The sequence below is a fragment of the Marmota monax genome, unplaced genomic scaffold, assembly GCF_021218885.2.
Source record: "Marmota monax isolate L192 unplaced genomic scaffold, Marmota_monax_Labrador192_F-V1.1 WCK01_AAM20220418_F8-fsc00017, whole genome shotgun sequence".
Lineage (NCBI taxonomy): Eukaryota > Metazoa > Chordata > Mammalia > Rodentia > Sciuridae > Marmota > Marmota monax.
This window is the reverse complement of record NW_026695241.1, coordinates 22,154,871-22,169,659: the sequence shown is the minus strand read 5'-3', so window position 1 is coordinate 22,169,659 and position 14,789 is coordinate 22,154,871. Positions and strand designations below refer to the sequence as shown.

At 46.2% G+C, this 14,789-nt stretch overlaps 1 protein-coding gene across 3 annotated transcripts in view; it reads right to left on the bottom strand.

Moving 5' to 3' along the window:
- Positions 1 to 14,789, bottom strand: part of Dpf3 (double PHD fingers 3) — a 259,933-nt gene that overhangs the window by 110,797 nt on the left and 134,347 nt on the right. For all 3 annotated transcript variants that reach the window (XR_006851067.2, XR_006851066.2, XM_046440970.2), the window contains exon 4: positions 6,923 to 7,050. Coding sequence is in view for 1 of the 3 variants with exons in the window: in XM_046440970.2 (XP_046296926.1) it covers positions 6,923 to 7,050 (128 nt within the window). In the remaining 2 variants the exon portion in view is untranslated. The remainder of the gene's footprint in view (positions 1 to 6,922; positions 7,051 to 14,789) is intronic.

Here is a 14,789-nt window from a genome sequence, read left to right as displayed (position 1 = left end):
ATGCAAAGGAGAAAATTGCCAGAGGGTCATTCTTAAGGTGTTCCATGTTTTTTGTTTTGTTTTGTTTTTTGCTTTCGTTTTGTTTTGCAAAGTGAGGCTGCTGTTCCTGATGCTTGGGAAGTTGAGCTTCTGAGATGCTGCCCAGGAGTTTGACACTCCCCGAGCCCAAGCCCAAGCCCCTTCCAGCCAAGACCTCCCAGAACACCAAACTTCTCCACTCTTTGAGCCCAAGAAGAGTTTTCTGAGAATACTCTGGCAGTGCTATGATTTGGATGTGAGGTGTCCCCCAAAAGCTCATGTGTGAGACAATGCAAGAAGGTTTAGAGGAGAAATGATTGGGTTAGGAAAGTCTTAGACCAATCAGTGGCTTAATCCCCTAATGGGATTAACTGTGTGGTAACTGAAGGTGGGTAGGGTGTGGCTGGAGAAGGGTACCTGGGGGTGAGCCTTTGATATATATTTTGCATCTGGTGAGTGGACGCTCTCTCTGCTTCCTGATGATCATGTGAGCTGTTTCCCTTCACCACACTCTTCCACCATGATCTCCTGCCTCACCTGGAGCCCCAGAGAATGGAGCCGGCCATCTATGGACTGAGACCTCTGAAACCATGAGCCCCCAAATAAACTTTTCTGCCTCTACGGTTGTTCTGGTCAGATCTTTTAGTCATAGCCATGACAAAGCTGATTAAAACAGGCAGAAATGCTTTTCTATGGAGCCAAGTCATTTTTATCAAAACTTACTTTCTTTAATGTAATCTTTCCTTTTGTACCTATCAAAGGCCACCTCAGAACCATGAAAATGTGTTTGTCCTTTCCTTGTCATTCTGAAACCTGCCCTAAAAAAAAAAACAAGCAACTTCCTGCTCATCTGACCAGAATGTAACGTTAACGTGCTGCTCGTAAGAATCCACTTTAAAAAAAAAAAAAAAGATTTTCATGATAGTTCATGACTTGTCATAGAGTTTAAAGATCATGCATTCAAATGATCTCTCTCCGGTAGCCCTGGGAGTCACAGAGAATCCAATTTCCATTTTACAGGTGAATAAAACTGAGGCTGAAAGCCATTTTGATGGTTCAAGATCACAGAGGGAGGGCATGAGTAGAATAAGGTCAGGTTCATGAGCTCCGCTTCCCGTTGGTTTCTCAGACCTCAGGAACGAGGACTCCAGGTTCATCACAGTGCACTCTTCCTGTAGGGACCTGAGCACTTCACTCCCCTTAGAAGAGGGGAGGGAAGAAGTGGAGTATATACCCCCAGGTTCAAGGGAAGGTTCAAAGATCATGGCAGGAGACCCAGGCCTTCACCATGGGAGTAGGAAAAGAGGGAAGGGGCTTGGAGCTCACTGAACTCCATATCAGGGCCCTGGGAACTTCTATATGGGCTCACTGTGTGACTCAGTTCCCCCATTTATAAAACAAAAATCAATTCAATCTTCATTCATATCTAGTACCGACTCCAAGGCAGGTACTGCACTAAGGCAAGATGCAACATAGCGGAGTCTTGGCCTCAAATCAACCCCACAGTCTGCAGAGAAGAGAGGACAGATTTAAAGAACATGCATAAACACATAAGGCCAGTTGTTATAAAGTCAAGTTCAGGGTACATGAGAGGGCAAAATGACAAAAGGGAATTTTACCTCATCAGAAGGTTGGGGGAGGCTTTCTGAGGACAAAGGGAGATGAGATATGGAGAATGAGCAAAGACTAGCCTTGGGTATGGAAGAGGGAGGAAGAGAGGAAAGAGCTTCTAGGCAGGGAGACCAGCATGAGCAAAGGGGAGAGGACCGTGGCTTGTCCAAGTAGCAGAAAGGGCTGGTGTGACCAAAGTTTGGTGGCTCCAGGAGAGAGATGGCTAAGATGCAGCCAGAAAAGTGTGCAGGAAACACACTTATATAGGATGACATCCCAATCCTTGAGGGAATAGTGCAAAAATTAAAAAATAAAAAAAACTATGGAAAGTCTTAGAAAGTAGCACACAACACATGGACATCTGATGTTACCATTGCTATTCAAATAGCCTCCCGGACACACCGCTGACCTGTCCTCAAAGAAGGAAGCCCTGGAGAGGGTTACTAGTGATCTTCTGCTCCTGCCTTCCTGCCAGAGTGCTCTGCTGCAATCATAGCAACCAGGATACCCCTGTAACCCCATCCTTCCAAAGAGCTCCAAAGAGTTCTAGTGAATTCTTCTCCAATTTCCCTCCCGGTTTTATTTAGGAACCCACCGGCAGATGGTACTTATGGATCTCTGGGTCAGCCTTCACCATCTAAAGACACAGCCGAGTCTGCTGGATGTGACCTCTGGCTCACAACTAGGAAATGTCGGCTCGGGTCTGGAGCAGGCCCTTGGCTTCCTGACCTGCAGGTGGGACCACTAGTGAAATCCAAGCAAAACAATGACAAATGCTGTGCAGTCTTCAGTGAAAAGATGTAGCATAAATATACAGTGTAGTTATTAGGACTGCGGTTGCTGATCACACAGCTGTCTTGCAAAGCTTCTGAGTCTTGAGGTCATTTAATCATGGTAAGTTCCAAGTGTCTGGAATTTAAAGGTCATTGCCTCTGGCATCTCAGTACAATTCTGACTCCACTGTCATTTTTCATGATAAGGGTATTTACTGTCCATAATACAGACTCTGGGTTGGAAGGTGAAAGACGGGTGGAGGCAGATGAGCTGGTCCCCAGAGGGTCACGCAGCCTCAATGTCCAAGAGTGAACTGACGTCTCCTCCCGCTGAGATTCTGTCCCTCTTCTCCCCACCAGCTCCCTTGTGACTCTGGAATCTCCAGGCTATGCCCCATAACAGTGTCTGCATTTCTCTCAATGTGGCCCTGACACCAGAAGTCTCTCTATGTGATTCTTAACTCAGAAGGAACCAGGACATCCTAAAAAACAAAGCTCATTTCAGGCCTCAGGAAGCAAAGTGGGAGAGTCCTGTCCAAGAAGTGAAGGGCAGAGGTGGTCCAACTATAGAATCAGCTTATCCCCAGTAACATACCAACAGTCCCTGTCCAAGGACATTGTCTGCAAAATAAACACATTTTAAAATAACTTTTCTCTCTGTTACTCTAAACAGTCTTTACAGTGATGATAATAGTGGTTTGTGGTTGTATCGAAAAAAAAAAAAAAACAAAGAGGAAAAAAAAGAAAAAATTCCTTTTCAAAGATTCCATTATCTCCAGCCAGGAATACTACAAAATCTAACAAATGTCACTATGTTGGCCCTACATCCAATCTCCTCTCCATGCAGAACCAGAGGGATCTTTATAAAATATAAATTCACGGCCCTGATTAAAATCCTCCAATTGGCTTCCTCTTTTATTTTACATGAAACTGAAAGCCACTTCCACGTCCCTTGAGGCTGACAGGTCTGGCTCCTGGCCACCTGTCCAGCTCCACCCTGGGCTCTTCTCCCTGGCACCACACTCGAGCCACATGGGCCTTCCGTCTGTTCCAGCAACACAAGCTCTGACCTACCTCGGGGCCTTCAGCACACTGTTCCTCTGCCCAGAAAGCTCTTTAACTGAGGTTAAACCCCTTGTATTCCTTAGAACACTTACCTAGAATCTGCCCCGACCCTTCTTCTACTGAAGCTTCATCTTGTGTGTTCATCTCATAGCACTTTTCCAAGAACACAATATTTTATGTCTTACTTGTTTTCTGTCTGTGTGTCACCAGACTACAGGTGGAGAGGGCAGGTCTCCCTTGGCCCCTCTCTGCAGCACCTGACACAGTTCCTCCTCAAGGGAAGCCTTCATGAAACTTTGGTCAAATGAATGAAAATAAAAGAAAAAAACTGTAGACCATTGACTACCTAGGTATTTTGGTAACGTGAAGCCAACGAACACAAGTGAATCTGTTTGGCTCCGGATGCTGCCTCAGCTTTGAGCACAGTAGAACAGCCCCTGGCTCTGCACATGGCAGCCATTTAGTTTTATGAATATAAATATTCTGGTCTATAATAGACCAGAGTTTCAGGAGAAGAACTCAAACCCACCTCCAGTTCTGCAGGAAAAGGGCCACACAGGAAAAAAAGCCAATATCAAGGCTTCTGGGCAATGGGTCTGTCCCATTCGCTGATTCTGTCAAAGTCCACTATGTAACCAAACACTACACTAAGGGGTCACAGAGAGGTGACAAACCTGGCCTTCAAAATCCAAAAGTCCAACAATGGGGGGGGATAGGCGGCTGGCCAAACTCACAAGGAGGAAAGCAGCAGGTGCCCTAGACACTTGAGGTAAGAAGAGAGCCCTGTGGCTACGGGGAGACCAAGAAAGGCTGGACAGGGAGTGGCACTGAGGCTGAGCCTCAGAGCCGAATGGAACCTGTGCCTGCAGAGGTGGAAGAAAAGGCATGTGCCAGATAGAGGGCCCAGCAGGACCAAAGGCAGAGAGGGAAGAAGGCTGAGGAGCAGGGAGGAAAGAAGTCACAGCAAAATAAGCCTGAAAACTAGCTGAGGAGCAGAAAGGGGAGGCCCAGGAAGGTCACACCACCACTCTGGATTTATTTAGTGAGAAGCACAATTTTTTTTTTTTTAAGCAAGACGCCGGGGTGGCACAAACAGAGCTGTGCTTCAGGACAAAAGGTAACTAGCAAAGTAGGACATGTGGGAGGGGGAAAGACCGGGATCGGGTCACTCATCAGAATCTGGTCACTTGTGCACCTACTCAGCACATAAGTGCTGTGGGTCTCCTACGCGCCCAGCACTATTGGGGGACTTGAGATGGATTCGTGAGCAGAACAAAGTCTCCTACCCTGGGGAGTTTACACTCTATCGGGAGAAAACAGATAATAAACAATACATAATAAATAAACAGATTTCAAATTACATTAGAGAAAAGGGGAGAAGAAGAAGAAAACAGAGTGAGGGAACAAGAGATGCAGGGCAGGAAGGGCACAGGACGTGGTATGAAATGCAGAGGTCAGGCCACGCCACTGTGAGCAGAAGGCGTGGGGCAAAAGCCTGGGACTTCTCAGGCAGAGGAAATGGCCAGAGCAAAAGCCCCGAGGCAGGAGGAGCAGGCCTGGTGTGATCTAGGAGCAGCAAAACCAGGTTGCTGCAAGACTTGACAGAGTGAGCGAGGAAAATAGGAAGGAGCTGCTCAGAGAGGTGGGAGGGCCCTGTTTCACTCCAGACAACAGTGGCCACAGCAGGCTTTGTGCTCAAGAATGACAGGCACCAACTGAACTTGAAAAAGCTCCTTCTCCTATGGTCCATCCAATCAACGGAATATTATTCAGCACTAAAAAGAAATTAGCTCTCAAGACATGAAGGAAGCTTACACGTGGATTGCTAAGGGAAAGCAGTCCCTCGGAAAAGGCTGCTGTAGGACCCCAACTGAAGAACGTCCTGGAGAGGGAAAAACTGTGCACACAGTAAAGCCCAGTGGTTGCCAGGGGTTATGAGGGAGGGTCACGCCCAAGCACAGAGGATTTTAGTGCATACTACCATAAGTGTGGTTGCCTGTCATTACCCATGTGTCCGTAGACCATCAAAAGTGGACACTAAAGCATGGGCTCTGGGTGATAGTGGCCTATCAGTGTAGGTGCCTTGATTGTAACCAATGTGGTAGGAGCCTGTGCTCATGGGGGAGCCTATGCATGTACGTGGGCACAGGGTATTTAGGAAATCTCTGTACCTGCCTCACAATTTTGCTATAGACCAAAAGTTGCTATTTTTTAGTGGCCTTTTAAAGACTCCCTCTGAGGTGCTAGCAGGGAAGACCATCACAGTCCTTTAGACAAGTGATAAGTGTGGCCTGGACCAGGGTGGCCACAGAGGATACGGGGAGAAGGGCCGTGCTCTGGATTTGTGTTGAACGCACAGCCAACTGGATTCCGGATGCATGGACGTTGTACTTGAGAGAAAAACAAAGGGGACTCCAAGTTCCATTCGACAACTAAAGGCTAAAGTGAATGGAAATCTCCAGTAGGACTGGAGCTCGTGGAAAGCAGAGGAGGGAACAAACAAGTCGGGGAGCAGGAACTAAGTCGAAAAGACTCGACCGTTCATCTTAGCACAGGAGTGGCCGTGAAGGAGGCCAGTGCCTTTACTGAGACCCAACTCTGCACCTGCATGCACCAGGTACAGAGGACCCAGGGGTGACAACAAGCATGGGTCCCGACTCTATGGAACTCACAGGCCAGTGAGACCGATTAAACAAACCAGAGAGGTATTATTATTATTATCATTCCTTTAACTATCACTTCAGTAAATTAATGAATTAATAATTAAAATAGTGAGTGAATGGAGTATAAAATTATGCATATACAATGTAGGTAACAAAAATATAAAATTTTAATACAGGATATAAATTCAATAAAATATAATTTAATTATATTTAATTATTAACACCACTATTTATATTAGCAGTAGTTAATATTATTACAATACTCTGTGTCGAGCATTGTACTGGATAAACAGGATTCGAGGCAAGTGACAGGAAATGGTGGGTGCACACCATTAAAATCCGGAGCTGGGGGAACAGATGAACCATCCTGAAGGGAGGGGACTACTGGGCAGGCCTTGAAGGATGAGTGAGTTAATCCTCATTAACTCCACCAGATCCTCTCTCCCCCAGGCCCAGAGAAGTGGGAGAAAAGAACCAGAAGTCTGAGGAGCAGGAGCTGAGGCTGCATGGTGAGGAAGGGGGCAAGGGCGAGTCAGGGACTCGCTCGGCAAAGCCAACACCCAGGAGTCTACACCCCTGGACTGTGGGCTGTTTATTTCACAGGGAGGAAGGCTCAGTCTGCTTTGCTTCCTAACATGGCCCCAGGACCTAGCAGGAACCCAGTGCTCAACAGGCTCCGTAAATACATTTAGAACAAACAAATGAAGAAACCTGGGAGAGGGGTTGGTGCAGGGAATTGGAAAAGCCCCGGAGTGCTGCGGGGTGGGGGCCTGCAGCCCCAGGAGTGAGTACCTGTATCTCCTGGATGCTCTCCTCCTCCCGGGCATCCACCTTCTTCTCCACCCCCTCTCCGCGGAGCAAGGCTTCTAGCGTGGTGCTTTCCGAGGTGAAGCCATCTTTCTTCAGGGGCAGCTCCACTTCTGAAACACACACAGAAAGGCGGGTCAGGCCACCAGAAGAGCTGGGGCAGGAAGGATGGCCCCTAAGGACACGTTCCACCAGAGCTCCTGGGTAGAACTCAGAGTGGCCGGCGCTCTCTCCTCCGGGGGGGACAGGAACATGGGAGTTGAGGGCAGCTTTTCCAGCTTGTCTCATAATTCCAGAGGTAGATCACGACCCTCTCGGACAGCTGAGGCCGGGCAGAAAGGGTGTCAGGTGGGACATGGGACCACTCCGCCTGGGCCTGGGTCTTGCTTCCACCTCTCTCTGGTAGTGTGACTGGACAAGGCGCTGGAGGAGGCTCAAGCCTGTTCTTCTACAGAGGGGCACAATGATGTCCAACACCACAGGGTGGGTGGGATCAGAGAAGTTCTGATTTACAGGAAAGCGTTTTGAAACTCTCACGCAGCACACCGGCTTGGCAGTTGCTACGACTGTCCCCTGCCTCGACCCCAGCTCTGGTCAGGCAACTCATGACCTCTCCTCAGCCAGGCTGGCTGCCCAGCTCTGCTTGGCTCCATGAAAAGCTAATTCGGCCTCCGAGAGGCTGTTCCCATGCGCTCGTAGGGGATGCGGAGCCTTGAAAGCCAGGGGAAAAGGAGGAGCCAGGACAGATGCCCAGCAGGCCCCAGAGAGCAGGGTGGGAGCTGAGGGCACAGGCTCTGAAGACGTGGGGAGTTTGAGCAGCTGCTGGACAGGTAGGTCACTGGGTGCTAGAGTTCTGATGCTGAGCATCTCCCAAAGGCCCACTGGTAAAGACCGGCCCCCAGGGTAATCCTAAGAGGAGGTGGCGGAACCTTTAGGAGGTGAGGACTACTGGGAGGTCCTTAGGGGCATTCCCTTGAAGGGAACTGTACCTCAGTCTCTTCCTCTTGCTCTCTGGCTTCCTGGCCATGAGGTAAACAGTTTGCTCTGCCACCCACTCTCTGCATGGCCATCACCAGAAGCCCAAAACAGCGAGTCTGCCTGATCATGGACAGGAACCCCTAAACCTTTTCTCTTTATAAGGTACTTATCTCAGGAATTTTGTTACAGTGATGAAAAACCAACCCACTGGGCTAGCTAAGTAAAAAAAAATAAAAATAAAATTAAAAAAAAAGGCAGCTAGAGACAACCCCGCTGCTGAGAAAGAACAGAGAGGAACTGAACCCCTTCCTCAAGATGCCCTTCAAAATCCCATTTTTACAGAGGGTTTTTAAAAATAATACAGAGTTATGAAAAATTGTGCTGTGAATGGATAATTATGAATGTAATGCATTCCACTATTGTCATGTATGAAAGAAATTTTTAAAATCCAAATAATAATAATAATAATAATAATAATAAGTAAAAACAGAAACCTAAGGTCCAAGTGATTATATTTTGATTTACTGTAAAATTTTCCTCCAACCCCTCCTCTGATCCTGGACTTCATACCCCACCCCCACCTACACACGCGCGCGCGCACACACACACACACACACACACACACACTACCACTCTCTCAGGTCTCATGGATGCAAGAACACAATACAGTGGTATGTGTGGGAAACAAATGGCCCACTCATATCAGAGAATTGAAGGTTTAGTGTAGGTACTAGGAGGTGTGTATGGGAGAAAGGGAACCAAAAATCAATGGTGAGGTGCCCCCAGGGGAGCATTTCCACTGCTACTCCTAGGGAGACAGAGGAGTGTTTGCAAGAACCTGGAGACAGGGCCAGACAGGAGCTCTGGCTGGATCCCAGAGGCCAGGAAACAAGGGAACCAACACATGACCCAAGCACGCTTTGTTGCATCCTCCATCTTCCTGCCGTGTCCCCTCTCATTGGCCAACCTTGACCGGAAGCCAGAGGGCAGGGAGCCTGGTCAATGCAGCCCACCGAGGTCAACTTCCTGGGACACAGAGCAGTGTGAAGGGCAAAGAGTGGATCTGGAAGGGTGAATGGAGATCAGCAGCACCATCGAGCCCTACTCCACCAGGCTTCCTTCCCACCCCAATGGAACCTTACCTGCCTGCTCCATCTCCTCGGCCACCCAGAAGAGCACAGGCCGGCCAATCCCATGAAAGAAAGGCACCATGGGTGACCAGCTCCCAGAAAAAAGAAGGTGGAAGGAGGAACGGTACCTGAAGTCTCTTGAGAAGCAAGGTCTCTGGGATTTTTTTTTTAACCAAAAAAAAAAAAAATAGAGGACCCACCTCCATCAACAAGCACTACCACAAAACCTGCCACCTCTGGATTGCATCCATCAATCTATCCGTCCAACAGCTGTTTACGGAGCGCCTGCCATGTGACAACTGCTGTGCTGGGACTAGGGACATAGGAGTTGACCAAATCAAGTTAGGTCTGGCCCCTGGGTGGTTTATAGTCTAAAGAGACAGACATAAAAATGTTAAATACAAAATAAAAATGCAATTATGAACTGTCCTGAGTGCTATAGAGGAAAACAACTATGAAACATGAAAGAATAAAGGAGGAGATCAGATCAGAGAGTCAGGGAATGCCTGTGAGTGTCAGAGAAAGAGTCAACTGTCTGCTTTAATGACTTCAGGGCATGCAGCTCCATAGCCTGCTCTGATGACATATTTCTTTCTCTCCCAAGTCAGAAAAGTCTTCCAAATGTCTAATCTCAAACAATTAAAGTGGGTTGCCTCATGTCCTGTCCTCCGTCAAAAAAGAACAGCTGGTCGCAATCACTCAAATTCATAATAATCATATGTACATATTTGAAGTTCATTTCCTAGTCTTCCCAACACTAAATAAATCCAATGTCCAGAACTGCACAGCATTTTGAACAAGAGATGGCCTTATGGAACATAAAAGTCAATCATTATACTTTACAAATGAGTCACCCTAAGCTCAGAGAAAGTATGTAATTTTACCAAAGCGACACATCAGGACAAGAATGCAGCTGAATGATCTTCCCAACACACCTTTGAGATCACGACAAGACCCTCATTCATTATAATCTTATTAGTAGTTCCCAAGCCAAGCTGAGCCCTGACTGGGATTTGGTGCACTTGTATACCTGAAGAAGGCTTCACAATGCAGCAGCTGTTATTGCTATGTGTCACTTAATCCCCACCACACCCAAGAGGCACAGTCATTATCCCATTTTACAGATGAGGACAGTGCAGCTTGGGACGCTTATAACTTGCTTAATATCACACAACTGGTAAGGGGCAAAATCTGCCCTTCAATTCAATCTGCCTGCAGAAGCCACCACTTCACTGGGCCGAAGGTCTCCACCTGACTGTCTCTGGTCCACCCTTGAAAGGTCTTTTTCCAGTTTTTGCATTTCCAGTGCGCGCTTCAACTCTCTCCACAGTTTTTGCATTTCAAGATAAAAGGCTCATCTATGATGAGCTGAGGGTAGTTTGCAGCAGGGTACTGGGCTCCACTCTGGATGAACATCCTTGTATGGTACTCCCCTCCCACGGCACTCTTGACACTATACAGGATTTTCCATCAGCTGTGAACTTCCTCCTCCTGCTCCTTCTTCCACTCCTGCTGAAAATACCTCTATCCTGCTTTGCCATATTTCAGACTATTCTCTTAGTCCCCCAGAACCAGACTTTACCAGATACTGAACCAGAGCCAAGCACAGTGTAAGAATCCGGAGGGAAAATAGATCCCACGATAGGAAAACTTCTGTGGGTTCTCCTGCCTGCAAAGAGCTCAGAGGGGTCTCTAATGGCAGGCAGAGTCCAGTCCCTTAAGGAGGAAAGTGAAGCACAGAAAGACAGAGAGCCTTTCCCAGGATCACTGTGAAACACAGTGACAGCATTCTTCCTTGATCACCAAAATATTTAACTGGCTCATAGAGGTTCTGCTTTCAGACAGCCCTGGAGTCAGACCCTAACCTTGCCATTTATTAGTAGGGGAGCTGTGGGCTAGTCACTTCACCTAAGCCTCTATTTCCTTACGCAAATGGGGGTGACCACAGTGTCTACTTCACAGTGTTGGTGTGAGAATCAGAGTGATGCAGCCTGAAGAAACTCCAAAGGGACCCACCAAAAAAACCCTACGAGACCTGGGGAGGAAAATTAGGCTTATCAACTTTTATTTGTTTTATTCTATTCAAATCTTGGATTCAAAATCAGATCACTCATGCAAAGAACCTGGGATATTGGAAGTGCCCTACAAATGCTGGATGTTATTGCTACCAAAGTTTAAAATATTCTGATTTTTTTTAAATTAATGTATTGATTCTAAGCATTCTGATTTTCATGGCATAGCTACACTGTCCCGTAGACATATAATGCAAGCCACTTGTACGTTTTAAACTTTCCAGTAGCCACATTTTAAAAAGCAAAGAGAAGCAGGTACAATTTATTTTATGTTTTCTCAAACCCCAATATTTCCAAAGCATAATCATTCCAACATGAAATTTATATAAGAAAACCATTGATGTGATAGTTGATTCATTCACATCAAGACTTCTAAATCTGGGCTGGGGTTATGGCTCAGTGGTAGAGCACTTGCCTAGAATGTGTGAGACACTGGGTTTGATTCTCAGCACCACATAAAAATGAATGAATAAAATAAAGGTGTTGTGTCCATCTACAACTAAAAAAAAAAAAATTTTTTTTTAAAAAGCCTAATTTGTAGCTCAGTGGTAAATTACATGCTTAGTGTTCTAGAGGCCCTGAGATCTGTGGGCCCAGCACTAAAAAAGAAGGGAGTGGGGCAAAATATCATAGAAAAAAATAAAGGATTCTACATCTGGCATGTAGTTTATTTACACTTATGTCACATCTCAATTCAGACTAGCCATATTTCAAGAGTTCCATGGCTACATATAGCTAGTGGCTGCTGCATTGAACAATACAGGTGTATAACATTAAAAGAAATGCTTATTGTGATTTTGCTTCTGAGAAATGGAAGGAATTTAAACGTGGTTCTTAATGTTGCCTACTTAATACCCCACGGAGTGCCACTCCATGAGCAATGTTCTAGATGTCCTCTGGCAAACCCTGGTTGCAAAGCACCATGGGTAAGGCTTGGAAGGTCAGAATGAAAGAGTAACCACCCTTTCCAAAAATCCAGCAGAGGGTCCATTCTCTACCTCCTGACCATAGGGGGTCCCAGAGTGAGGGGGGATAAAAGGGAACAGATCCCTTTGCACAGTGTACATCCTAGACACTCTCCTTAGGGATGTCACCGACTCGATTTTATTCTAATATAGCTCATCGGGATATATATGGTTCTTAATAGGATTTAGTAATTCTTTAAAAATACACTCATTTTGCACTTCACACAAATTTGGAGTCCACATAACCTGACAGAAGCCATGACATATTACACATTAAAAGAAAATGGTCCAAAACACACACATACACACACACACACACATAATTCATCTTTAAATTAGCCTGATTTTATACACATGGATATAAACCTACGGATCGTTACTTTCTCCAGAGCGGCAGCAGCTGTCACCCAAGCCAGCAGCCTCCCTAGGCCCCCGTAAGCAGCTCTGCCTCCACTTCTAATTGGGAACAGAGATACTCCTTGGGTGAGTTCCAGCACGATCCATCACACCAGCGACAGCTTCTGTGCAAACCGAAGCAAATCGGTCTCCAAACAAGAAAAAACCTCTTAGACAAACAAGGATTGAAGCATAGAAAGTCTTCTTTAAAAAAAAAAAAAAAGCACAAATTTAAAAAAAAAAAAAAAATTTTAATTTTTTTCCAATGAGGAGCAATGGCTTTTCCCCAGGCTCCGGACAGGGCAGCCATCCTCTTGGGTACAGATCAAAGCCACAAGCTTTTGACACAGGTGCCCCAAGTCTGCCACCCAATGCACTGAAAGAAAAGCTTCCACTGGGCTGTTGGAGCCACCGAGCTCATTAACAGGATGCGGACGAGATGAGTCTGAAAGTGTAACAGGGGAGCAGAGTGAGTAATTAAATCCCAGGTCATTTAAAAATGCAAACGCCGTGGATGTCACAGGCTCACAGAGCCTCTGACTCCTACTCTTTCATTATTAGGCTCAGATGGAGGACTGGGAACCTGCAAGTCATATATGGATTATAATAAAATATGCCATATAAAAGAGATTAAGACTGTTCTTCTTTGGGGAAATATACAAAGAGAGGAGGTGTCTGTTAGCTGTCGAGTTTGCAAGAGATACCATCTTTCGGGAGGCTGGGTTCTGCCAACAGCAGCCTGCCCCAAGGGAAATTGTGGTGAAACACCCCGACAGGGCGCATCCATCCGTCCATCCATCACGGGCTCCCTCTGACGCAGGGTCCTGGAGATAGAGTTATGGTCCAAATGGGAGGGAGCGGCCCGGCACACAATGGAAAGAATCCTCCTGCGACATCGTAAGTGCTCAGATTTTTTTTTTTTACCTGCCTCCAGTTTTTCTTTAAAAATACAAATGTGCAGTTTTCTCTTCTGGGTGCTTATTATTTTGAGGAGATAAGCTCATCATATGTCCTTGGATTTATACATCAACTTACACCGAGGAGCAAGGGGCTTAAGAATCATGATTTCATTTATCCCCATCAGACTCTCAGACTCATGGAGGGAGAAGGGAGGGGGACTGTTATCGCTCACCTCACCGGGGAAAAGAATGGCGGGGACCAGAGACCTGATTTCCTCCATGATGGCAGGCTCAGGAATCCCGTCTGTTCGTTCCCTAGGGGAGCTGTTTTCTTGGCTACGTTGACTCCCTGATTTTTTTTGACTCATAAAACTCAAAATAGATGAGGTTCATATTGAAGACCCATCACCCAGTAGGGCCCCTAACACTTGTTTGAGAATTCCCAGATATTCACACAACAGGAGGGCGCTATGTTGACTCCCTGATTTTTTTTGACTCATAAAACTCAAAATAGATGAGGTTCATATTGAAGACCCACCACCCAGTAGGGCCCCTAACACTTGTTTGAGAATTCCCAGATATTCACACAACAGGAGGGCGATCATTCCCTCACATGGCCCGTGCTGTGCCTGCCCACTCCCCACTAAGTAGCCAAGCAAGGGTGGGTTCCAGAATCCAAACTCAGAACCACAGATAGTCAGTTCCCCAGCCCCAAGACACAGAAAAACCCCCACATTGCAAAAAAAAAATGTCACCACAGGGCTGACCCGCAGACCAAGTAAACCTAGCTCAGTAGGATGGAGAGATCAGGGGAGGACAGTGGGGATGGACCGAAGGAATAAAATATTTACAGAGGCAGGTGGGAAGGGGGTGTTGGTGGAGGGTACAAAGTTTCAGTTGGGGTGAATACATTCTGGAGATCTACTGTACAGCGTGGTGGCTGCAATTATTAACAAGGTACTGGATGCCTGAAAGTTGCTGAAAGAGTAGATCTTAAATGTTTTCACTGCACACACAAAAAAAATGATAAGTATGTGAGGTGATAGATGTGTTCGTTAGCTTCACTTAATCATTTCACCATGTATACATATGTCACAATATCATAGTATGTACATATGCATATATAGGGACATATGTATGTATATGTCATTTTTATCAATTATACTTTCATAAAGCAAGAGAAAAAAATAAAAATAAGTAGTTCAAGGGAATACAGACAACTAGAAAGTATAAGAAGCTTCTCTGGGGTGAAATCTCAGCTCTTCTACCCTAAACCACACACTTGGCCTTCACCTCCTTATCTATAAAACTGGGAGAACAAAACCCACTTCCCACTGTTGTTATGAGGCCGAATGAGACAACGACTATAAAATGTTTGGCACAAGCAGGGTGCTCAATAAATGTGAGGTCCG